This window comes from Chrysoperla carnea, chromosome 1 (genome assembly GCF_905475395.1).
Source record: "Chrysoperla carnea chromosome 1, inChrCarn1.1, whole genome shotgun sequence".
NCBI classification, from domain to species: Eukaryota; Metazoa; Arthropoda; class Insecta; order Neuroptera; family Chrysopidae; genus Chrysoperla; species Chrysoperla carnea.
In genome coordinates this window covers 48,276,169-48,302,554 of record NC_058337.1, presented here as the reverse complement: position 1 = coordinate 48,302,554, position 26,386 = coordinate 48,276,169, and the positions used below count along the sequence as shown (strand labels likewise).

General features: G+C 29.3%; 1 protein-coding gene across 1 annotated transcript; it reads left to right on the top strand.

Moving 5' to 3' along the window:
• The first annotated feature begins 5,819 nt into the window (after nucleotides 1-5,819).
• Nucleotides 5,820-24,628, top strand: LOC123305062 (tubulin alpha-3 chain). The gene is made up of 8 exons (XM_044886666.1): nucleotides 5,820-5,964; nucleotides 15,887-16,109; nucleotides 21,587-21,759; nucleotides 21,824-21,952; nucleotides 22,025-22,195; nucleotides 22,675-22,934; nucleotides 23,120-23,329; nucleotides 24,113-24,628. Exons 1-8 carry the CDS (start codon nucleotides 5,962-5,964, stop codon nucleotides 24,294-24,296), a joined length of 1,353 nt encoding a protein of 450 aa, XP_044742601.1. The 5' UTR covers nucleotides 5,820-5,961; the 3' UTR covers nucleotides 24,297-24,628.
• Nucleotides 24,629-26,386: the final 1,758 nt, after the last annotated feature.

Sequence of the window (26,386 nt, the reverse complement as noted above, 5' to 3'; positions counted from 1 at the left end):
TTCATAAGAGTTCAATTACATAGTAAAGCACAATTATGGATATGCTACTTCCTGTGGCGTTGATTCTGGGATACAAAATATGCTATTTGAAAGATACAAATTACAAGAGGATTGTTCTTGAATATCAAAAACAATAAAAATATGGTATTCCAACTTCAAATGAAGAGTGGGAAAAATTAACCCCCGATACAAGAATCCTCCCCATGACTACGTTCTTTGGTAAAAACGAGTGTGAAAAGGGAAAGCTATACTTATTAGTAAACTATTAAAAAAGTTTATAACTAGCCGGGTACTAACGAATGCACTATGCGGTATATTTTACTTCTTCCACGTTTCATTTTAAGTTGGATTGCCTTGATATTCTGGAAGATTCCTCTTTTAATATGTGTTTCAAATGGAATATGTGTTATACCAGTACGGGCATCGCAGGAAGTAGCACATCCAAAATTCCCCTTTACCATATACTTATCTCCCATAAATATCCTCCCCACGGTTGTTTTTTTTTTACGAAAAAGTCAAAATGATCCATTAGCTCACTTTTATAGTTTTTTTTTAAGAAATAAAGTTTTATAGCCAAATTCAACTAAATTTGCAACACGTGTAAAGAGGTTGGTACATTTTTTGCATCTTACCTTGAATTTTTAATTTTCTTCCCTTTATAGTCTGGACCAATCGATTATAAGTTGTACCCTTTCATTGGTGTCTATAAAATTGCGTAAAAAAATGCGAAGATCAGTGTGAAGTTAGCCTCCGTATGCATAAAATTGAATATCTCGAAAAAGAGCGGTACAAAAAGTGAAATTACGGATCAATTCTTCTTTTTATAACAAAAGAAGACCCTAATCAAAATCTCATTTCTCTTATAAAAACAATTATGAAAAAGTTAAAAAACATTTAATGCGCAAGTATTTATGAATATTAAGATCTCTTGCTAGGTCTAAAGGTATGGGACTGTAAATCTGGGAATGTATAATTGTAGTCAGTTTGATGTATAAGGGAGAATGAATCAAGGGGGCTTCATGAGGATCATGAGAGCAAGGGAGAATATTGTGAGGTATTTTTTTTTATAAAATTGAAATTGTTGTATCAGAAAGTATTAATCTGATCACAAAGGTCAAATCTCCGGTGCTTGTTTTTGTTTTAATTAGGTAAATACAATTAATGATCATGGTTAGAAATGAATAGAAGAAATTATTTAAACAAAAAAATATAATTAATTGACTGTTAAACAAGCGCCAATACTTCATTAGCGGGAAATGGAAACCAGTTTCAAAAATAATAAATGATGATTAGGTATATAACATAACTAATTAATTTTTTCGTAAAATATTGTGATTAATGAACTTTCAATAGAATGTTTATATCCTTTAAATTTGGGTAAACTTTTTTTTTGAGGTCAACATACAATTACCCGAGACTGTGTAATATGGTAGCTGGAATATTTTTCTCATTAACTGAGGCTGGAGTAGAAGAAAATAGTTGAGATTCTCAAAAAGTACTTCTCTAAAATTAACCTAATTCGCATTATTCAGGAATTTAATTGCAGAATAATAAAGTAGAAAAATCCAAAAAAATTAAACATTTTGTTTCATTTACTTAGTTTTTTACTTATTTTTAAATCATTTCAACATATATTTTGTCAATTTTCAGTTATGGATCAAGCTTTAGGTGAGATACAACCTTGTACAAACATTTTTAATTTTTTAAAAACTTGCAATTTTTCATTCTTTATCCAATCAATTTGCGATAAATAGAAAATTACTTCTTTTGATACTATATTTAGTGGAACGAGAGGCTTGTTGTAGCAATTTTTAGAAAAATCAATGTATCTTGAGGTGTATTGTTAAATCACGACGAACTTAACATTGATTGATGCTTTAACCATTCTTCTATTTCACAAGCGGATGTCTTCTATTTGGCTAAATGCTACAAGATGACAAATTTTTAATTCGCATTTCCTCCGAAAGTTTCCATTTTAAAAAAAACAGGTTAGATGAAAAAAGTTAGTTTTTATTTTGTGGAGATCAACTTTCTAATTTGAAGTGTTATTCTATCTCTTACTGTTTGGAATCTAAATTGGGTATTAAAGAAACTCGAAGAACTAGGTTCAATTGGATGTCAGAACATGATGTTCCCCATCAAACTCTGCAACTTTTGTTTGAGTTAACATCATTGGAGGTATAGGAATCGAGATAATTGGGAAAAACTAATTTTTGTGATCTTTGACCTTGAATGAGTTACGGCGCAGACACGAGATTTTAGGTCACTTTTAAGACGACTAGGATATATCAAATATGGTCAAGGCGATGGAAAGATCAGTTTACCACCGCTTACTTTCTATTTTAAAAGAAATTTCTTTATTTTTCAAATACAAGTCTATACCAAATAGACAGACAGACAGAGATTAAAGCGAATGAATAAAAAGCTATTATTAAAAAAGATTTGGGGTGATTTATGAATCTCGTTTAATTTAAAATAATTTGAAGCACTAATAAAACTATGCAAGAGGTCTTCAAAATTTAAAAAAAAAAATACAAATAAAGAAGATTTTATTATTATTAGTTAATAATACTTCACCTACACAATTGAATTTAAAAAGAAAATAATAACTAAATTCAATTAAATACAAAAAAATAAATATTATTTTATAATTATTTAATTGAATTTAATTAAATAACCATATATGTTAGAAGAGATAATTGAGTCAATTTAAAAATATGTCAATATATATTTTTATTTTTTTATTTTTTTAATAGAAAGTTATTTTTTGGCGATGAAAATTGAAATGAAAAAATAGATCCTTATTGAGCATAAGATAGTAACTAGTTTGGGTTGCTCATTTTTTTCATTTCGTTTCGGAGGAGGCGATTCGTAGACTTTACCCCTATTTCTTTTTTGGAAGCTTCGCAAAACCTACTTTCATACTCAATTGACAGAATATGTCTAAAATACATAAAAAAAAATACAAACTTCTTATAAAACAAGTGAAAAGAAACAATTGACTGAGTTAATTGTTGAAATACCATGCATAGTCAGTGTTGATTTCTTTATCACATAACACATACAAAAATGTATAGACAGTGTTGATGCGCAAATGTTTGTTTTTTTGACGTCACGTAAATAACAAAAGATATTCACTTTTAAATAGACACGCCCACAACTGATATTCCTATATAAATACATACTATAAAATTTGCACCTAATTAACGCCCTCGTGGGTAAACAGTGATGTTTACAAAAAAATGTTTCAAACAAAAGTTATTTATTTTTTTATTAGGAACATTTTTTACATTTAAACTTTTGTTCTATCTCTAACGGTTTACAAAATGGGTCCTACGGACCCAAGACCCAATTGACCTATGATGCTCATTTACGAACTTGACCTCACTTTTTACGTCCTGAGTACGCTGTAAAAATTTCAGCTTGATATCTTTTTTCGTTTTTGAGTTATCGTGTCCACAGACGGACGGACGGACGGACGGACGGACGGACGGACGGACAACCGGAAATGGACTAATTGGGTGATTTTATGAACAGCTATGACAAAATTTTTTTCCTAGCATCATTATTTTTAAGCGTTACAAACTTGGGACTAAACTTAATATACTATGTATATTTCATATGCATGGTATAAAAAATGAAACCTTTTATCCCAAATTGCCCTGGCACTCGTACATCCTTAAATGAATACAATAATTGTGGTAGTTAACTTGATACTTGTTGTTTGAAAAATAATTGAATAAAATAAATGATAAATTTCACGAATCATTTATGAATGAAGAACGGCAAAGTCTCAGTACAATAAAGTTTGGAAATTAGTACTCTAGATAATAATTTATGTTTAATATTTTCACTCTGTTTAATGTTTTGTAATAATTTTCCAGTACTTCGAAATAAAAGTTAACAAGTGAAAACAAATAGTTGATTGAGTTAATTGTTGCAATACCATGTATAGACAGTGTTGATTACACTGTCACATTACACATACATGTCACACATACACACATAACTGATATACCCATATAATACTATACAATTTGCGCTCTCACGGGTAAACAGTGACGTTTACGAAAAAATGTTTCAAACAAAAGTTTATAAGGAACATTTTTTACATTTAAACTTTTGTTCTATCTCTAACGGTTTAAAAGATGGGTCCTACGGACCCAGGACCCAATTGATCTATGTTGCTCATTTTCGAACTTGACCTCATTTTCACGTCCTCAACATGCTATAAAAATACAGACGGGCATACAGACAACAGACAAACAAACAATCGAAAATGGGCTAATTAGGTGATTTTATGAACACCTATACCAAAATTTTGTTCATAGCATCAGTATTTTTAAGCGTTACAAACTTGGGACTAAACTTAGTATACTTTTGTATATTTCATATACATGGTATAAAACTATTTTGGCTCTTATGTTTGCGTTTGTTATTTTATAGTTTAGGGAAAATTTTAAAATGCCAATGTATATAAAACATTGAATTGATGACAGACAGTATCTTCAATCAAATAATATCATTTCCGTGAATATTTTTAGTGACATCATCACGCGATGATCATGTCTAGCAGATATAAATCACAAATAGATTGTTATTAAAATCGAATGCACAAATATTTTAACTATTAAATTTACCAGACCAAAAATTATGAGTACATTTTTATTTAGTTTTTTTTCAATGTTGTCATGGTTAGGTTATGGTGACTGCCCTGGAGTGGGACACACTTAGACCATAGGGTCCGTTGTGATACCGAAAAAGAGGTTGGCATTTCCCCCAGGACTAGTCCATCAACGCACTTCAGGTTGGTAAGGTCTTCAAAGAAAGATTGGCTCAAGTGAGCCCATCTCCTCATGATAAGAGCTGGACAGTGACAGAGAAGACAATATACGAACGTTGCAATCAAAAAAAATTAATTTTTTAGCGTCAAGTTTTTATATTAGTCTGAGATGCGCATAGGAAAGGCCGTGCGAGATGGATAGCTGCTTACCTCCCTTTACCTTTTATTTTAACATGTTCTGTATAAAGTATGTTTTTAAAAAAAAGAATGAATAAAGACGTCCTGTATATTTGCGTATTTCACCAAAATTCAACCGCAATAAAGGTGTAGATATAGCCCCCTCCCCCCCAAATGAAAAGAATTTCGGGAAGGCTTTTAATATATGGCTGAATAGCAAAACATGGTTAGATAGTAAACAAAGGGGTCTATTGCTAATTCGTCCATCTTTCCATCAAAAAAGTACTTTGAAGTACTATTTTTAACTCCCGAAATAAAAAAAAAAACGGGTGTTATAAGTTTGACCTCTTTGTGTGTCTGTCTGTCTGTGTTTCTGTCTGTGGCATGGTAGCGCTTAAACGGATGAATCGATGTGGATTTTGTTTTGTTTTGTTTGAAAGGTAATTTAATGGAGAGTGTTCTTAGATACGTTTCAAGTGCGAGTTTAGGATTCCGTACCTGAAAAATATTTTAGGTTTAAAATTTAGTTTCAAAATTTTAATCTAAGACTTTTCTTAAAAAATTTGTCAGGCAAAACGGAGCTTTGTTTTTCAACCAACACATTACCGAAATAGCTTCATATGGAAACGACGATTTTAACCTTTTGTTTTTTTACATAATGTAAATTTTCACTTTTACAAAAATTTTCCAGACAGTATACTAATGTTATTAAAACATATCGTCCCTGCGCGTAACAAATCGTTTACCGGAATGTGTAGATACATATATATGAATTTACCATGTTACAAACCTCGGAGTGGGGTTTACAATTTATAAGGTAATGAATAAAATAATATAAGTACATTTGGGTTTGATTAGTTCGTCGTCATTGTTGCTCCATTGCCGGCATCGTGATAACAACCTTTCTAAGTGTTATAGAACTCATAACCAGACACTACTTTTATAAACTAAATTATTTTTTTTATTAAATTGTGTAATTTGTGCAAATTTTTATTTTAAAAATGGTAAGTTAATAAAATTATTTTAAAATAAATAATATAATATATAATAAAATTATTATTAATTATTAAATAAAATATTTTTGTAAATTTTAATTTATTACTTATTATTTAAAATAATTTAAACTATCATTTTAAATTCTTTTTTTTTAAATTGAATTTCTTTGGGCTGGAATATTGTCCATGTCGTAGGGACATTGAAGAATTTATTTGGATAGAAGGGATGAAACATAAAATTTTAAACTACATATATTTATTATTTCAAAAAATATTATTGTAATGGATTCTAGTTTTAAGAAAAATGGGTAAATTTTCCTTGGCACAAATGCAAAAAATTAATTTTATTACAATATGTATCATTTGATCATTTTGTCTTTAAGTTCAATATTTGCAAAGACATTTGCGATTTTAAAATCTTACTCTTAAGAAAGACCAAATCCTATTATCGTATAACTTTAGCTTTGTACCATCTCGATAATACGACAATGTTACAGATACGCATAGATTAAATGTAACTAATATATATTTCTGGAAATTAAATTCCTTGCGCTTCCACCATTACGAAGACTCAATACCTAAAAAAATTGTTAATCTTTTAACACAAATGAGAGAAAAAAAAAAGTAAAGCATACTTAAGTACATTATAAGACTGTGTCTAATACTTAGACGTAGTGTAACAATATCTATTTATAAGTTACAAAAAAAAAATTTGTAAAATTATTTAAAAAATTTAATAGAAATATTATTTATTGGAACTATTTCTTTGTTTATACTACCCTAAAATAGACCAAATATCGGCAAATTTGAGCAGTAAGTCGGATTTGAATGCGGTTTTCGGCATTCGATTCGTTAGAGTACCATGAAATTTTGTGATTTAATTTGATTGATAAGAAATTAAAAATATGCAATTAGCATAATTAATATACATTTTATAATTACATTGACCCCAGTTCACAATTCGGTTAATAGTGATGAAAATGATTTCAAACTTGTTACACGGGGGCTATTGGGGTCATCGAACATGAATATCTCGACAGAATTGGTCTAAAAAGTACCTGGTGCCAAGGGTAAACGGTACCCCGCCGTCTCCTAAAGTTTTCGGAAAATTCTTTATATTATCAGTTCAAACTCGTTACTGGGGGGTTTAAGAGATCGCTAAACACGAAAATCGTGACAAAATTGGTCTCAGAGGTACTTAGTGCCCCGCGACACCAAAAATCCCCCAGTAACGAGTTTGAAGTGATTCAATGATGGATTTCTCGAACACTCCAGGAGGCGACGGAAATACCGTTCATCCTGAGTACTAGATACCTCTAAAACCAATTCTGCAACAATATTCGTGTTCAGTGATCCAAAAAAACCCCGAGTTACAAGTTTCAAATCATTTTCATCACTATTAATCGAATTGTGAATTTAATATTTACAATTTAAAATGCAAGTATAAAATGTATATTAATTATGCTAGTTGCATATTTTTAAATTCTTATCAATCAAATTAGGTCATAAAATTTCTTGACGTTCTAAAGAATTGAAAGCCGAAACACGCATTCAAAACCGACTTACTGCTTAAATTTTTCGAACTTTATTCCTTCGTTTCTTTGCCTGTAAGATAAAACTATAATTACGTATATTAATTATATTAATTAATATGTCCACTTTACGTGAATGTTACTTATAATTATTAAAATAATAAGTACAGGTATATTTATTTAGGTGTGCCATACCTGAAATATTAACAAACATGAAATGAAAATTATCCAACTATAATTACGTTTTCTATCGTTTTTTGTAAACATTAACGTTACGTTAATTATAATTTTACTTACATTTTAAAAATTTAAGAAACACTCATCAGCATAGTCCTAAATAAATAATAACACGCTTATTGGGCATCGTATATTATATACGATTCAAAAATACATAATTTTAAGTAAAAATCTGGTGTAGGTCTATATAGGGATAACGTATACACTATCACCTATCTAATATATTTTGTTTGTAAAATAATTTATTTAATTTTTAAAATTGGAAAACTATTAACAGTCTGAGCTTCTTTGAATTTCACTCTCAAAAGGAAGGAGTACCAAGCGTTTACTGGTATAATAAAAAATGTAGTTATTAAAAAAATTAGATTTTCGCAATTTTAACCCTGTTTAATTATTTATTTAAGAGTTTTTCAGGGCTAATTAATGAAGAAAATAATTTGAATGAGAAAAATAAATTATATCTATCTAATTAGCTTTCACCCGCAGCTTCACTTGCAATAATGATTTATTTCAATGAATTCACTAATTGATTCACTTACTGATTCATTTAAAGAATTTTTGAAGAAGAATTCATTTAAATAATTGTTGAAAAGTTCGATTATTACCATAAATTTCATGGAATTTCACGTTGAATGCAAAAAAACCGCAATCATAGTAGCATATATAGTAGAAAAAGATACATTTAGGAAGTTTTTTTTCCTTTTTTTGGGGGGTGGCGACCTAGATCTTAAAATTTTTCCAAGTATTCTGTTAATTTGACTAATTTCTATTTGATCACGCGTAGACTTGAAAAAAACATCGCCATTCTACCGTTAAAAGGGTAGTTTTAAGGGTAGTTTTAAGGGTACTTTTTACGGACTCTTTAGTGTTAAAAAGTAGCCTGTATCCCTCCTCCATGATCCCACTTATCTCCCTACCGAAGTTAATCAAAATTGACTCAATGGCTTAGGAGTGAAAACATAACAAACAAACAGAGTTACTTTCCCATTTATAATAAGTTAGGATAAAATGTTATACATTCTTTTCCCGTATTTTTGTACAGTAATTCAACAGTTGATGTTCGAAATACCCCGAAAAGGTTGGTTTAAAATATTTCAAACTCAATTACAGTACAGACTCGGATTTCTGTAACTTTTCTCCTCAGGAAATGAATTAAAAATAATTCACATTGCTATTCGATAATATATAAATTTGTTAACGAGTTTGATATATGAATAAATAATTATTATACGATGTATTAATTTGATAGGTAACGTATTACAGTGCAACCTTAATATAACGAACCTCAATATAACGAATTCCTCGATTTAACAAATTTTTCGCAATCCCCTTGAATTGTCCATAAGAGTTTATATAAAATATACCTCTACATTTCGAATATTTTTTGCGAACAGTCTCTTTATAACGAATTTTCAACTATAATAAAAAATTTAAATACCTCTAAATAACGAAATTCGTCAATTCAAAACCTTTATATAACGTATAAAGTCCCACCAATATATGACAGTTAGTATGCTCCATAGTATGTAATTCATGTCGCGAGAGGTTCCGACACTTTTTTCCTCTTTATAACGAATTTTAGACCAACTTAACCTCAATATTACAAACCTCAGTTTAATGAATTACTTGATATAACGAATATTTACTGGTTCCCTTCAGATTTGTTATATCGAGGTTGCACTGTAATTATATATTATTATTAGGCGTACACGCAAATACACGCACCAACAGCGTGGTTCATTTAAGTTTTAAACTGAGACAATCTAATATATCGAATAGCATTTCGACCATTCAAGTAAAAAATAATACTCGTGGATATAATCGGTAAGGGTCAGAGTTGATTAGCGCTTAACTTTCTGATTAAGCAAATTAAATTATTACATTTAAAATTTATTGTCGTTATATGCTCAACTTAGATTTGATTTGATGACAAGTATTTCGAATTTACTATTATTTGCTGAAAAAATTCATAATCTTATGTTAAACAGGTTAAAATCTTAAATATATCGCTCTACATTTTAGTCTTTAAAAAAATTGTTTGAAGAAAATTATTGTTTAGAATATAATTTATGAAATCTTACAAAAATCACTTTTGCAATTTTCTTGTACCATATTGAAAATGTTTATTATCATTTTTGATAAATACACCTACACAAATTTGAGAGTACGAATTTTAATTTTTCGACTATTTTGTTATAATTTAAGAAACAACATTGAAGAACTGAAAAAACTTACATACCATTGCTGGAAATTGAACTCCGGTGTAATTTTAAGTGTAATTTATTCATTTTGACACTTCAAACATCAGTTATAGTTAGATATCAATAATTATCCACCGGACAATTTATTTATCCGGTGAGCTGGTTTGACATTCTACAAATAAAATTTATTAAATTACCTACTTTCGTGAAATAATATTTATACCTACTGTAAGCTTATACTGAATCGAAATTTCGTTGATTTTTTTCTCATTTGGATGGTTGGTAAAGGTAAGCTTGATAAAAAGAAAAATAAAATTTGAACTGTGGATTAGGTGTTGAACTTAGAAACCGAGTTTCATATTTTTATATTTCGATTTTGGTATTTCAACGTTTTTTACGTCTACCGTTTATGTTGTTTCTAAAAAAAGTTAATTTCATCATAATATACGGCAGGACATTTGCCGTTTGTTTAATCATAAGGGTTAAAAATTTTTAAAAGAATTCAAAAATTTTATTCCATTTTTCAACCTTTTCGATAATTTCAAACTTCTTACCATTTGTTTCTGAGTATTGAATTTTTAATGATTTCTTTTAATATAAACAAACAAAATCGTCGAAATACAATTCTTGACTATAATTCAATAATTGTGTTAGGCTAAAATTTTTATGATTTTATGTAATTAGTATTATATAATTAATGAACTAATATTTTATTATTTTTTATGACTCTAATTATGAAAACTTTAACACATAACACGCTAACCATATTTCTAATGTTTCTTTTAACGTAATATTGTATTTACATTGGATTCATAGCTACCTACGATTATCAGTTCTTTATCTAATCAAGAAGTACCTTAATTTTGCTCAAGCCGCTTAAAGACTCAAAAAAATTTAGTCATTACTAGTTATTTATTGTCCGATTTAATACCGACTCGACTTCTTTAACTATAAATTTTATTTCTTCAATTCTGTCCCCTTCACTTGAGAGTATAATACTTTATGGAACTAACTTAAGTCTCATAAAATCAGTGAAGTAATAAGTAAGTATTAAATTTAATTTAAAAAGTATGGATTAAATTAAATTTACTACTTCATATATTATTCATTTCTTAAAAATTAAGTAAAATGATATTCATCATGATATGCTGTAATTTGAGACATTATATATAGGTAATATTTATCAATTCACAAGAAGAAGAATTATAATTTATGTTGTGTATATTTATATTTTATATATGTTGAATGTAATTGTAATACTTCTTTAACTAAATTAAATTTACAGTTCACTAGACTGTAATTTTTTTTTTTTTACAAATTGTATTCATTGTCTTTCACTAGTAAAATTGTTAATATGTAATCTACACTTATACCTTAGACGGATTTAATATATAGGGAGTTTCAGGATATATTTTTCAAAGGACAAAATATTCATTTATTCCAAACTACTTCCTCTCACTCTATCTAATTGATAATTGGTAGTATAATTCAAGAAAAATTTGTAGCGTCTTACTTTCTTGTAAGACTATCAATTTATTTATCAATATTTCACAAAAATTTACACGATAAAGTATGATTTAAACTTCACTATGCGATAGATACATACTTGAACTATTATTAAAAAATTACTTTTCCTTGTAATTTAATATTATTTAATTAACATTGGCGGCGAAAAGATCCCCTTAAATTTTAAATAACCTCTCTTTTTAATACAGATTCATATTTTCTATGTTAAACAAGTGAAAACAAACAACAGACCCAAGACCCAATTGACCTATGTTGCTTATTTACGAAATCGACCTCACTTTTTACGTCCTCAGTACGCTGTTTGATATCTTTTGATTTCAGTTTGATATCTTTTTTCGTTTTTGAGTTATCGTGTTCACAGACGATAACCGAAAATGGACTAATTAGGAGATTTTAAGAACACCTATACCAAAATTTTGTTGGTAGCATCAATATTTTTAAGCGTTTCAAACTTGGGACTATACTTAGTATGCCTTGTATATTATATACATGGTATAAAAAGTTAATTTTACTAAAAATTTGAATGAGTCATGAAAAATTTTAAAATTTAGTCAAATCAATTTTGGGCATAATTTCTATATATGTACTTCAAATTGAAATAAAAAATCCTTACATGATCTTTACACCATCTAAGTGAATCTGAACTTTTAACATTAGAGTAAATTGATGACCATATTTCGAAGTTTTGAAAATTGAAACCGTGTTAAATACTTTTGTTTTTAAACAACAAGGTTACCCTTCATAAAACATAAGTAACATAAAGTATAAAAAAGTTAATGAAATAATGAATTATTCTAAACAAGTTTTACTAAAATCAGAGACATGATTCATTAAGTACGATGACCTAATTATGCGTTTTTAGACACAATAACTGTATTAAGTTTATTTCGTCGTTCCAGATAATTATTGCATTCATCAACAATTTTAAATGAAATATTTTAATTGACTGATTTTTAAACTAAATTAAAGCGAAATTTAAATATACTGCAGTTAAGGGGTTTGTGGTTAGTGGTTTTGACGTGAAACATACTTTCCACTTTGTTATCATATTAGTCTTTGCTAGTCATAAGAGAGTTCTAAATAATTTGTGACTAATAAAGTTCTTAGTTATATTCGAAGAATATCGATATCTTGTGAGTAAATATTTTATTGCCAAAACGTTCGAAACAGATTATATTCTACTATCCACAAATATTCGATATAACTTAGAATAATAATTCAAGCATTGTTATAATATAAAACTGATCCTATTTAGGTCCAAATTTCTTTAATGTCAATTCATCGCTTAGAAATGCTATATCTACACTTTTAATTGTAAAATTGTGCCTATTATAAAATAAAAAATTATATTAAAAACCAACCATGATTTTCCATCTCTTAAAGAGCTATTCATTCCCGCTGTTGATTGCTTATTAGATATTGCTCAGTATAGTTACTATCATAAAAATATAAATAACTCAAAAACCCGACTGCGTCAGTATTGGCCGGTTTAGTTTTTAATGAGTCCTGTACTCCTGACTGCTAAAGTCGTTAACTACTGAACTTTGAGACTTTTTAGACTTTTTGGTGTCCTAGCACTAAAAAAACCCTCTTATTATACTACATATATTGAAAATTTTAAACCAATTAATTATTCCTTTTAAATTTAAACATATAACTTATACATATACATATATTTTTGTAATCCCCTTTTAATTTTCTTTATTTTGACACTCTACTCGATAGGTTTTGTTAATTTCTTTTTTTATTAACGTATTACTATTTCGATAAAAAAATCCCCCATTTTGTTTTGCTTTATCAAACACCTATATAAGAACACATTGATTTTTGAGACAAATATAATGATAGCAAAAATGTAGAAATACATTGAGCCATTTAGAAGATACGAGGTGATAAAGAAATTTTCAAACAAATATATATACGTACATACAAGATATAGGTACGCGAGAAAAACATAACCACTCCTTGACAGTCAGGTAAAAAGAACACAGGATATTCAAATATTTTATGTAATCTGCCGGGCTTTCCGATAGTGAACTGATTTAAAATTAATTTCAACTTATAAACATTGCAGTTGTACAAAAAAAAGGTGCCAGCGAGATCCGTTCATTATATTTTTCAAAGTGGCTAGTAAAATAGCCATAAGCGACTTCACTAACACAACCTTAATCTAAACAAGTATAGCATATATAAACTCTATTGATGTCGCTTAATTAAGTTGCTGAAGATAAATTTAAAAAAAATTAAAAATAATTTAATAATATTAGGAAAAATTAAATCATTATTTTAATTTGCGTCTGTAAACAATGATTCATTTATAAAATATGAACATTTGTTATTTATTATAATAAAATAAAATCTATTTCAGGCCACGGTTTTGATTTGATATTATTGCAAAGATTGTAGTATTCTTTTATATAAATAACCATATATAACATAAATGTCTATGATTAATAACATAAATAAATGGTCAATATCTTGAATATCTAAAATTAGTCATCAACTGTGTGTGTTTCTGCAATATGAATTTCAAGATTTATTTATTATGCATTTTATAAGAAAATCTCTTACTTGTTTTTATAAACTTCTGATATGTGACTTCAAGTTTCATTTCTATAGCAAACGTTGTGCATAATGTAACAAAAAAATTTGATTGATATATCAAATTAAATGTTCGAAAGCGCTTTAAACATGCTTTCTTATAATAGAGATACCAAATATATATCGAAAACCGAACGCTTTGAACATTCAATACGTCATAATTAAAAACTGTTCGCGTTTTCTTAATTTTTTTGAATTTAAGTTTTTATACCATGTACCTATATATGTAATATATATCAAGGTATACTAAGTTTAGTCCCAAGTTTGTAACGCTTAAAAATATTGATGCTACAAAAAAAATTTTGGTATAGGTGGTCATAAAATCACATAATTAGTCCATTTTCGGTTGTCTGTCTGTCCGTCTGACAACATGATAACTCAAAAACGGAAAGAGTTATTAAGCTGAAATTTTTACAGCGTGCTTATGACGTAAAAAGTGAGTTTGTAAATGAACAGCATAGGTTAAGGTCCGTAGGACTCAATTTGTATACCGTTAGAGATAGTAATAAATGTAAAAAATGTTTCTTATAAAAAAATAAACAACTTTGGTTTGAAATTTTTTTTCGTAAACATCACTGTTTACCCCTGAGGGCGCAAATTAGGTGTAAATTGTATAGTATGTATTATATGGGAATATCTGTTATGTATGTGTGACATGTATGCATGTGTAATGTGACAGTCTAATCAACTCTGTCTATACATGGTATTTCAACAATTAATCAAATCAATTATTGGTTTTTACTTGTTTAATTTAGGACTAAAAACTTTTAATTTAATACTGACCCCACTTGCAAAATATATGTCTATCCGTTGTCTCCACCATAGATTTAGCTTCACATAGATTTTGTGTAATTTTTTCGACTGCCTTACCAAATTTAAATTTAAGGTACATTGTACCATAGCCTATTACTGTTTTGAAACAAAAATCACATTCAGATTTTCCATTCACTCACTGTGGTTTGTTTGTCAAATTTATAGAAATTAAATTTTTCGATTTGTGTTTTTCGATAATTTTTTTTTGTCGATCGATAAAAAAAAGTTAATTACAATACAATATGTGAAATAAATTGCAGGAAGTTTGTAAATGTTGAAGTGGTTGAAAACTATAGTATAATGTAAAAAACACAACCATTTTTCAATTCTTGCAACATTTGCAACTATTTAAAAAAATGGATTTTACTGTTAATAGCTTAGCCTTAACGTATGCAGGCAAAAAAAAAAACCTTCGAGAAACACGAAAAAATAATTTCTGTATCACCTACTATTTAAACTAACTCAATTATTTGTGACTATGCATAGCGTTCAAGACTTAAAGTTTATAGACAATCTTTTTGGCTTTGAAAATCATCCCTGAAAATGTGCATACATGGTCAAATACTAATATAACTATTTTTTATTGTAACTATTAAAAATAGAAATCCATTTTTTACAGAATGAAAAAAAATTTTGAGAAGATGTTAAGAATAACCCTTGAAAATTGCTAAATTCAAAAAGATAGTCGTGATCAAATTTGGAACTTTTTGTATAGGATAAATGTACGAATTGATTAAAACTGACATATTTTAAATCATATCTCAAAAACTTTTTTACAGATTTTGTTCAAAACAAACTTAATAATATATTAAATTATGACCAATTTTTTGATACCAAGAAAAACGATCCCTGCCCGTTTTGTTAATAAAATAAACGAAAAACACCTTAAAGCTTGCAGCTAAGTGTGTATGATTTCAATATGTGTGGCAGCAAGTGTTTATGAACTTGACTATAGCTGACATTATACCAAAAGACTTTTTTTTAAGAATAAGAAATAATTTTTGTTTTATTTAATTACAGCGAGAGTGTATTTCTGTTCATATTGGCCAAGCTGGCGTACAAATTGGAAATGCTTGTTGGGAATTATACTGTCTGGAACATGGAATTCAACCTGATGGTCAGATGCCATCTGATAAAACAATTGGTGGCGGCGACGATTCATTCAATACTTTCTTCAGTGAAACTGGAGCAGGAAAACATGTGCCACGTGCTGTTTTCATTGACCTTGAACCCACCGTAGTAGGTAAGGATAAGTTTTATTTCTATGTAATTAGTATAATAATAACGCCGGAAAAAAAGTTAGATCAAAGTGGAAAAGAGAAAATAAGTTTCGCTGAAATAAGATTCTTTTATAGAATTTGACAAGGAGGTGGCCCTTATCTTGAATTTTAGCAATTAAATTAAGTATGTCAGTAAAAACAATGATGCCAAAATATTGTTAAAAATATTTTTTTGAAACCAAATTAAGAGGTAAACAATGTTTTTTCTTCAATTTCTTGACGAATCCGTCAATTGGATGCGTAAATTATAGTCGTACTATTGAAAATTCGTTTCCAGCCTCATAGTCATATTTTTAAACACTAATATTTTTAAAATATGCAAAACTTGGAGCAAAAGTTGTAAGAAAGATTTTAAATTTTTTTCATAATTATTTTTCACGAAAATTTAATATTTATGATGTTAAATGACATGGGGTTCACTCCTAAAAATAAAGACGGTTGGTCATCACTAAGTTATCATTAAAATTCCCCATATTTCGATTTAACGCAAAGCACAGAGAACGAAGCTATTTCAGCTATAGAAATAAAATATCGAGTGCTCGATAACGAGGCCTATTTAAGAAAATCAACAATTAAAGTTTTCGCGTGATGATAAAACTGATAAAATTATTTTAACCTTTTAAAATTTATAAATAGTTTGTAGGTAAGTTGACACAAATTACAAAACGTTATTATATAAGTAGAAAATTGTGGGAAACATATTTCTAGGTCATTAGTCTGCTGTAAGGAAAACTAATTAAGGAAATATCATGAATAAACCAACAAAGAAATTAGTCACACATTAATTTTAAATTAAAATAAAATTGATATAAACGGGTATACTCCAATTACTTCCATGTGGAATAAGTAAAAGTGCGTTCAAATAATGCTAACGTTCAAATAATGCTAACTACCACGATATCGGCTTTATTAGAAAGCTAATTTATTTCTATTTATGTATAAATATGATTTTGAGCCTTAGCGGGTGGTTTATCAGTGTAATCTAGTGAAATCCTATATTGTCTCAAAAATTATTCATACGTGTGATCACAAAAATCATAAAAATTGATACACAAGCGTTATTTTAGCGTAGGTCAATTTATGCTAAAATAGCAAAACACACTGGTAAAAAGTATAGTCATGTACCTATCGTTTTTCGATCATGCAAACTACGTCTTATTCGAGCCGCAGTGCACTAAAGTGCAAAATAATATTTAAACGCAAATTATATAAAATTATCTTTCCATATTAACCCAATATCATCGCGATTAACATTATTTTTATGTGTCTAATTTCTATTTTATTTTCGAACTACGTATAAAGTTAAAAAAAACAACCTTCACTAAAACAGATAAAGTAGAAGAAATACTCTTATTTTTTATTTTGACGTATATTACCGTACTTACATTAAATTATAGTCATTTATATAATTCTTTCTGATATATTGCCAAAATTTTGGTTGTATATTACCTTTATTCTATATTCTTTAATAAAAAAATCCTTTTTCGAGTAAGATTTATTATGGTGTTTGCGAGCAAATGACCTTATTTACAATTCGTAAATAAATTCAAACACGCGATACATATATGACTTCTTTCCTTCTGTTGTTTTTTAGCAGAAATTCACGCAAGATGTAAAGGAAATTAATGTATATCCTAATATTTAAATTAGCAAGATAACAGCCATATAACACATAATATAGAATCGGTGTAGTATGACCATTATGCATTACACGGATAGAGGTTCAGAATATATAAAATTAAATATGAATCATCTATTCGACAAGAAATGATATTTCAATTTTGAAACTAGAAAAAATGATATTTTTAAGTCAAATTTCAAAGTTTCTCCTCTCCAGGCGTAAAGTTTTTATGTTTCTCATCTCCAGGCGTTATTTCTTAACAACTAAGTGTACTAAATATCTCAGAAACGGTTAGGTTTATGATGATAGAATAGCATGTGGTTACTGTTACTTCGATTGAACTTCCTACGCTGTGAGAAAAATACTTTGCTGAGAGATTTATAATTCAGTATTGGCTTGTTTGTAACCTTTTGAATCCAAAAAATATTACCGAAGTCTAACGATGAGTTGGTTGCCCCTTGTCTTGAAGGCAGTTTGGTATTACGTTTACGGCTGGAATGAAATTTTTGAGGAACCGCTGAAGAATTATACTACATTTATCTGTACAGAATTTTGTCCAATTATCAATAAAATTTGCGATATTTCAGATACCTGCATCGCCAAGAAAAGTAATATAATATTCACTACTTACAGCTCTTGAATTATTATCAACCCCTACCGTTTTACATCAAAGTTTGAATGGGTTGGAAAAATTGTGAAAGACGAGTGTAAAACTTATTTTTCGCGAAAACCGATAATATGGTTGACAAGCTTGTTTTTTACTCTAGAAAAAGCACTTGACATTGTCAAAGCGAAATTGATACTTTTGACAATTAAAAAATGCTACACCTTTTGGAATAATTATCGCTTAAAATAATATTTACTGGACATCCTACATCATACTAAAAGCTAAAAGTTTTTTCTATAAAGTTCGCGTAAAAACATGCCAACAGTACATTACAAGTACAGAATTTGGACCAAAAATTACATAATTTAATAATTGGTCGATTAGGTTCCATGTAACTCAAGAATAATGAAATAATAGATCATAATCATCAACTAATGCCGGTTTTCCACTAAACGGACAATACAATTTTATGTTGAAAAACAAAAACAAAACTGAAGCAAAACTGAAACTATAATGGCCTTTACCTTGCCATTCTTGTCTTCAAAAAGTTTGTAAAAATTTGCAGTTTTGTTTTTTTCGACACGAGTTTCTGTTTTGTTTTAGTTTGTCTATTTATTGAAAAGCTTGACGTAACGGTGATTAGTGCTTTTTCTAGAGAAAATAATAAGCCTGTCAATGGATATATTGGCATTTACACTATTTAAGATCATTAAAAAAATAGATAAAATTTTCCCACCGTTTCAGCCCTTGATGCAAAGTGGCAGCGGATAATAATTTCAGTTGCATTTAAAAAAAGTTGGATTTGTGCTACATGTTTTCGAACGAACAGTTAAGATTGAATCATTTTTCTATGAGATACAGGTATCTGAAATTATGCCATTTTTGTATCTAGTCGAAACTCTATGCTGGTGAGCGTATTTTCCTCCGTCTGTGATTTGTGTCCTCTCGTTTGCATCATAATGCTACGTCAGTTATTTGCATTTTCCTGCGCCAACACAATAAGCAGTAAGATTCAATTTTTTCACACAATAACCAGAATTTTTCTTTTAAACAATAGATTTGATAATCAAATGATGCCAAGCTTTGTTATAACTACAGGGTGATACCAACATTTTTTTTTTGATATGGTCACCTGAGAGCCTTGAAAGTAAATTACTATATCCATACTAGAGTAGGAATTTTTTTTACGTCATATGTCAGCCCAGTTTCCATGTGCTTGACCTACATGCGAGGCACAGTTTCTTCAATTCTGTTCCTCGAATGTAGCCAAGAGCGTGAAACTTGAGTGGAGAGGGTAGTAGGAAAATAGGCGCCTATCTGGACGAGGTCTAATCCTCGGTCGTTGTGTACTCTACATAGGAGGTTTCACGTCCTTATATATATGTATAATGTATATATATACGTTCTTGCAAATGGTTCTTTACATTCGTGTCGAGAGACATATTGGTAACATATTCTCCACTATTTTTTGTACACTGAACTGAACCCTAATGTCATATATAATAGAGTATTTCTTGTTATATAATACGTCTCGTAGTATAATACACTATTACTTGATTATTTTTCATATATGAAAAATAGTTTTTCGCTTGAGGTCAACGACTTTTAAGATTGTTTTTCTAATATTGATTTCAATTGTACAATAATAATATTGTGTTGGTACTCCATTTAAAAAGTATTTGTTGAATTTACATTATATAAACGCGATAGTATCACTATATGTATGTATAAGAAGAAGGCGAATAAAAAGTTTATCTTGATTGTAAATATATTACAGGAAATCAAAATAATGACCACTGTATTTAAGTTTTAACGAAGTCGATCGGAACACACGCTGTGTAATTTTCTTTTATTATTATAATAGGTAACATACTACGGTTGTTATTGTTCGACAAATTGGTATATCCTTTACGTCCGATGTAATAATCATATGGATTCGTATTCATAGATTTCTTACTTGTTGTTTTTCTATAAGCGATAATTTATACCTGGTGATCTATATAAATTGACCAATAAGTTTTTAATATTTAAAGTCTCATTAGGAAATATATTAACTTTCCAGGGGAAGTTATTGTTATGGCGTCGATTTTCAAAATCTCCAGTTTTACATATTTCCGCGATATCAAGGTCGCAATATCCGAATCAAACCTTTTCAATGTGATGTCTGTGTGTGTGTGTGTACGTATGTGCGTATGTTCGTTCGGATTTTCGACTCGATTATCTCGCGAACCGGTTATGACATTAACACGTGACTGAGCTTATTCGACGCGTAATCGCGTATTTAAAAACTGAAAGCAGAATTAGTTTAGCCGTTTTTTAATGGTAATAAAAAAACTGTAAAAAATTGAATAAACAGAATCTGAAAAGTGGATAAAACATATCATTTATCTATGGAGATAATGATCGTTCCAGCATAAGCTGCAGTACATGTTCGAAGAATAATCTATGAAGGCTAACAAGACATTTTTTTAAATGTTTTTTCCCCCTCTGGGAAGTTAGTCGTGTGGGCTACAGGGGTCGCATTCACATGACTTCAGTACCACCTGTTTCATCCAAAGTGTGAATTCAAAATGAAATACATATGAATTATATTGACATGCTACCATATTTTGATGAAAGCTAGTTTTAAATGAGATTTAACAAGCAAAAATAATTTCCAATAACAATTAAATATATCAATAATGTCACAATTGACTTACAAAAGATCTTCCCCTTTTCCCCAATTTTTTTTAGTTGGGGAGGATAAATATTGTACTTTTTATTCAACCAGCGTCATTGGCAAATTTTGACTGATGGATGCATACCGCCATAACTACACAGCCAAGAGTATCAACTGCAAATGTTCAAAACACCCGAGATTATACTAAGCCCAAATATAAGGTGGTTCAATTTCCATTCAACTTCTTCAAATGAGAGATGAAATACTCGTAGTTCTAGACTTGACGAATATCCGTTTATGTTGTTGCTATTTTAATACGATAATTATTTTGTCCAATCCCTTTTTATCGATAGCCAGACAAAATAATTTTGTTATGCAATTATCTTCCCATTTGAAATAGAGATAATCGTCAATTTTGAGCTTATGGTGCATCTTGGAAGAGAAGAAAATGCATTTCCTTACTTTAAATATATTTAAAGAAATACTTTTTTTCTTCCTAAGTTTTTTTTTTGTAAGATGAATAACAATTTTTAATAGGACTATTTTTTTTTAGATGAAGTACGTACTGGAACATACAGGCAATTGTTTCATCCAGAGCAATTAATTACGGGGAAAGAAGATGCTGCAAATAATTATGCACGTGGGCATTACACAATTGGCAAAGAAATAGTTGATGTAGTTTTGGATCGTTTACGAAAGTTAGCCGACCAATGTACTGGACTTCAAGTATGCACTTGTATAAATTATTGTAAAGAATCATATAATCAACTAAACAAATTACTTTTTTAAGGGATTTCTTGTGTTCCATTCATTCGGTGGTGGTACTGGATCAGGATTTACATCATTATTGATGGAACGTTTGAGTGTTGATTATGGAAAAAAATCTAAATTAGAATTTTCTATTTATCCAGCACCACAAGTAATTATTTAAATTAATTATATTTTATGATGTTAATTAAACTAGCTAAATTTCTTAATATCGCTTAACTAGGTTTCTACTGCCGTGGTTGAACCATATAATTCAATTTTAACAACACATACAACATTGGAACATTCCGATTGTGCCTTTATGGTTGATAATGAAGCCATTTATGATATTTGTCGTCGTAATTTAGATATTGAACGTCCAACTTATACAAATTTAAATCGCCTTATTGGCCAAGTAAGTACTATCTAATCTATACATTTGCTAACCTTTTATTAGTACCTAATCTTCATGGTCAACAATAAGAGATACTCTGAATCGAGTAAGTGCAAGGGTGAACCAAGGTGGGTGCAAAAATTGAAGGTTGAAATAAAATTTTGATCTTACATTGTAGTATACACGAATTGATTGTATAAAAATGTAGCATCTGAAGGTTTAAGAATTTTATCACATTTCTGCGCATGGCTGGTCCAGATTTCGATCTAAGGTGGAGAAAATCTAGAATTTTTGCTTTATAAGAGTGCAAATCAGCAATATTTGGCTTAAAAATTTCAAAATACAGCAGCTAAATGTACAGACAGTTCAGATCAAGAATGAGAAAGATGTTTACCACAGCTCTCTGTCTGACACCGATGTTTTTACTTATTGATTAGACAATATTTGATTTCCCATTTATTCGAGATCAGTTCTTTAATTGTATATTTCTTTCTTTAAAGATTGTTTCATCAATTACTGCATCATTACGTTTTGATGGCGCATTGAATGTTGATCTAACTGAATTTCAAACAAATCTAGTACCATATCCACGTATACATTTTCCATTAGCAACATATGCTCCGGTAATATCTGCTGAAAAAGCATATCATGAACAATTGACTGTAGCTGAAATAACAAACGCATGCTTTGAACCAGCTAATCAAATGGTGAAATGTGATCCAAGACATGGGAAATATATGGCATGTTGCATGCTGTACAGGTAATTAAAGATAAATAAGGGATTACGCAATAACCGCCAATATTTTGTTTTCAATAAAAATGACCCTGAATTCATTTTTTATCGAATTTCTCTAGAATATGGCCGGTTGCTGAGTATTTTAATTGACTTGTATAAACTAAAAATTTGGTTCAATACTAATTCATTGTTGCTTTTTTTTTATTTAGAGGTGATGTTGTTCCCAAAGATGTGAATGCTGCAATTGCCACAATAAAAACAAAACGAACAATTCAATTTGTTGATTGGTGTCCAACAGGTTTTAAAGTTGGTATTAATTATCAACCACCAACAGTAGTACCTGGTGGTGATTTAGCGAAAGTACAACGTGCCGTTTGTATGTTGAGTAATACAACTGCAATTGCTGAAGCATGGGCTAGGTTTGTAAACTGTTCAGCCAAAAAAGTATTGGAAATTATAATGCATCTTTTTATGTTTATCACTTTGTTCAATTATTCATTAAAAAAATATAGTCAGTGATGGGGACTATCGACGGAAGTGAAAACGTCACTGAGCTCGCATATATCTCTAATAAATACCTATTCTTCAATACTATTAAATAGCTGTTAAATAATACCTCAATACTATTCAAATAGCTGTTTACAAGTCTAGATTAATATGGTGGGAGCGCAAATAAATACATTTGAATAGTAAGATGTTATGTAATATAATTTTTATATGCGTTTCCACCATTTATTTCTTGGGTTTTAATTTTTTGGCGCAGAACCCTCAAAAACATTTTGTAGTGAAGCGAACTGTGAATCTAAACTATCCTCTCATCTACTTGAACACACACACACACGCACACAAAATTTCATCAAAATAGGTCCATCCGTTTCAAAAATGCTCAACGTATCCAAAGAAGTTTTCATTTCAAAAATCTTACCGCACTTCCATAGTATCGGAACTGCAGATCCCTGGAGTAGCTTTTTTTAAACTTTGCCCCTTGAAATTTTTTCCTAAACTCGATATTATTAGTTTTGGTTTGAGTTGTTTTTTCTCAGGTATTTTTCATTTCACAGCTATTTTTCTCAAGTATTAATTTTTCTTTTTGGAATACATTGATAATGCAAACTCCCGGTATTTTTTTTGGCAAAATACGCAAATAAAACCAAAAGGTTTAATTATTTAAATATTGATTGAGTATACATTTTCAAATACAGATTGGATCATAAATTCGATTTGATGTACGCAAAACGTGCATTTGTTCATTGGTATGTAGGCGAAGGTATGGAAGAAGGAGAATTTAGCGAAGCACGTGAAGATCTTGCAGCATTGGAAAAAGATTATGAAGAAGTTGGTGTTGATTCAGTTGAAGGCGAAGTTGATGAAGGTGATGAATATTAAAAAGGAAAAATAGACAACAGAAAATCAATAAATCGAAATTGTCTTATGGTTGTGCCTTTTTTTTTATTTTAATAAATACGATATTTCGATAAAATTGTCAAGTGACGTAGTATAAATTACATTACTTGGTGACGTCTATCCCAAATCAGACGCATTTATTGATTTGACTGATATGTAAGCCTGTTGTTGTTTTCGTTACTGACTCCTACTACCACCTCCTTACTCCTTACTAAAACGAATATTATATACGTATACTAAAGTTATATTCAATGCCATACTTAATAAATAAAAAAAAGTTTTATGTAATTTTAAATAAGTTTTAGGACTTAATAATAATTAGCAAAATGAAATTCTTATGAAAATAATATATATAAATAATATAGGTACTCTAAATATTAATTAACCAATTATTTATTATACAATACATACATTACAGCAATAATTATTACATTTACAGCTTCATAAAAAAATTTGTTTGAAATTTATTGTTATGATGTGAAAACGAAACTATTTAAAAAACAATTTGCACAAATAAATTATATACTCAGTTTTCACGTTAATGTGTATTTTTAATTTTTCTACCTTTCTACCTTTTTTACATAGTATATTAAGTTTAGTCACAAGTTTGTAACGCTTAAAAATATTGATACTACAAACAAAATATTGGTATAGGTGTTCATAGAATCATCTAATTAGTCCATTTTCGTTTGTTTGTCCGTCCGTCTGTCAACACGATAACTCAAAAAGGAAAAAAGATATCAAGCTGAAATTTTTACAGCCCACTCAGGGCGTAAAAAGTGAGGTCGAGTTCGTAAATGAGTAACATAGGTCAATTGGGTATTGGGTCCGTAGGACTTGTAAACCGTTAGAGATAGAACAAAATTACACATTAGATGCAAATTTTATAGTATGTATTAATATGGGATTATCAGTTATATATGTGTGACATGTATGTATTTGTAATGTGACAGAGTAATCAACACTGTCTCTACATGGTATTTCAACAATTAACTCAGGCAATTGTTTGTTTTCACTTGTTTTTTCTTATTATTAATTTATTTAACATATTACAAGATCCAAAACAATAGCACTACTTGATTAAATTAAAAAAATATGATAAAACGAAAAAACTAATTCGAAATACAAAAAATTAAAATTTTCTTTTGAACTAAGAGACAGTTTCGGCAGAGTTACTCGGATAATCATGGCCCGATCCAGGGAGGAGGCGATCCATGCAACCGCCCGTAGCGGCAAAAATGTGGGGCATCAAATCCTTAAAATATGATATACAGCAATCTCGATAATCGATACTCAATAAAACTAGGACTTTTCCGAAAACTGGGATTGTATGGAAAAATTTATTATAATTTATAAATAAAATAAAACACTGAAAAACACCATTGGAATCTATGTATTTAAACGTAACTGTACATATAAAAGATATATCCTGTATATAGGATGCTTTTTTAAATTGACATATATATGTTTAAAACTCGAGCGAAAAACGTTGGGTGTATATAATAAATAATATTTCTCACTATTGATAAATCGGCAATTCCAGATCCATACATTAGGCCTTCTTCTTCTTCTCCTACTTCTTCTTCTCCTACTTCCATCTGCAGCAGCAGATGCTCACAGTTCAGAACAATTAATTTGAACTTCGTTACTAGAAAATCCGCAGTATCTCCGAAAATAATTCGAATTTTGAAAAATCCGTTTAAGGACATATTGTTAAGAGTCTAGCCTTTAGAAATGTGCACATTTTTTCAAATTTCTAGACCAGAATACTGACATAAGAGGAACTTTTAAACCCGACTTCAAAAAAAAGAAGGAGGTTCTCAATTCGACTGTATTTTTTTTTTTTATGTTTGTTACCTCAGAACTTTTGACTGGGTAAACCGATTTTGATGATTATTTTTCTATTTGAAAGCTGGTGCTTTCCGTGTGGTTCCATTTCAATTTGGTCTAGTTTGGACAATGGCATCCATGAGAAAGTCTTAAATTTGCAGTAAGTATGTGCTCGACAAATGGACAAATAACTCAATATCACGCCAACCGATTACTATGTTTCTTTTTTTAGTGACAAATTA

What these genes read in the sequence shown, in the direction of transcription:
- LOC123305062 (XM_044886666.1), top strand. An exon ending in TAAATCGCCTTATTGGCCAA is followed by an intron (nt 22,196 to 22,674) that starts GTAAGTACTATC and finishes CTTTCTTTAAAG; the next exon opens with ATTGTTTCATCAATTACTGC. An exon ending in ATTGCTGAAGCATGGGCTAG is followed by an intron (nt 23,330 to 24,112) that starts GTTTGTAAACTG and finishes TTTCAAATACAG; the next exon opens with ATTGGATCATAAATTCGATT.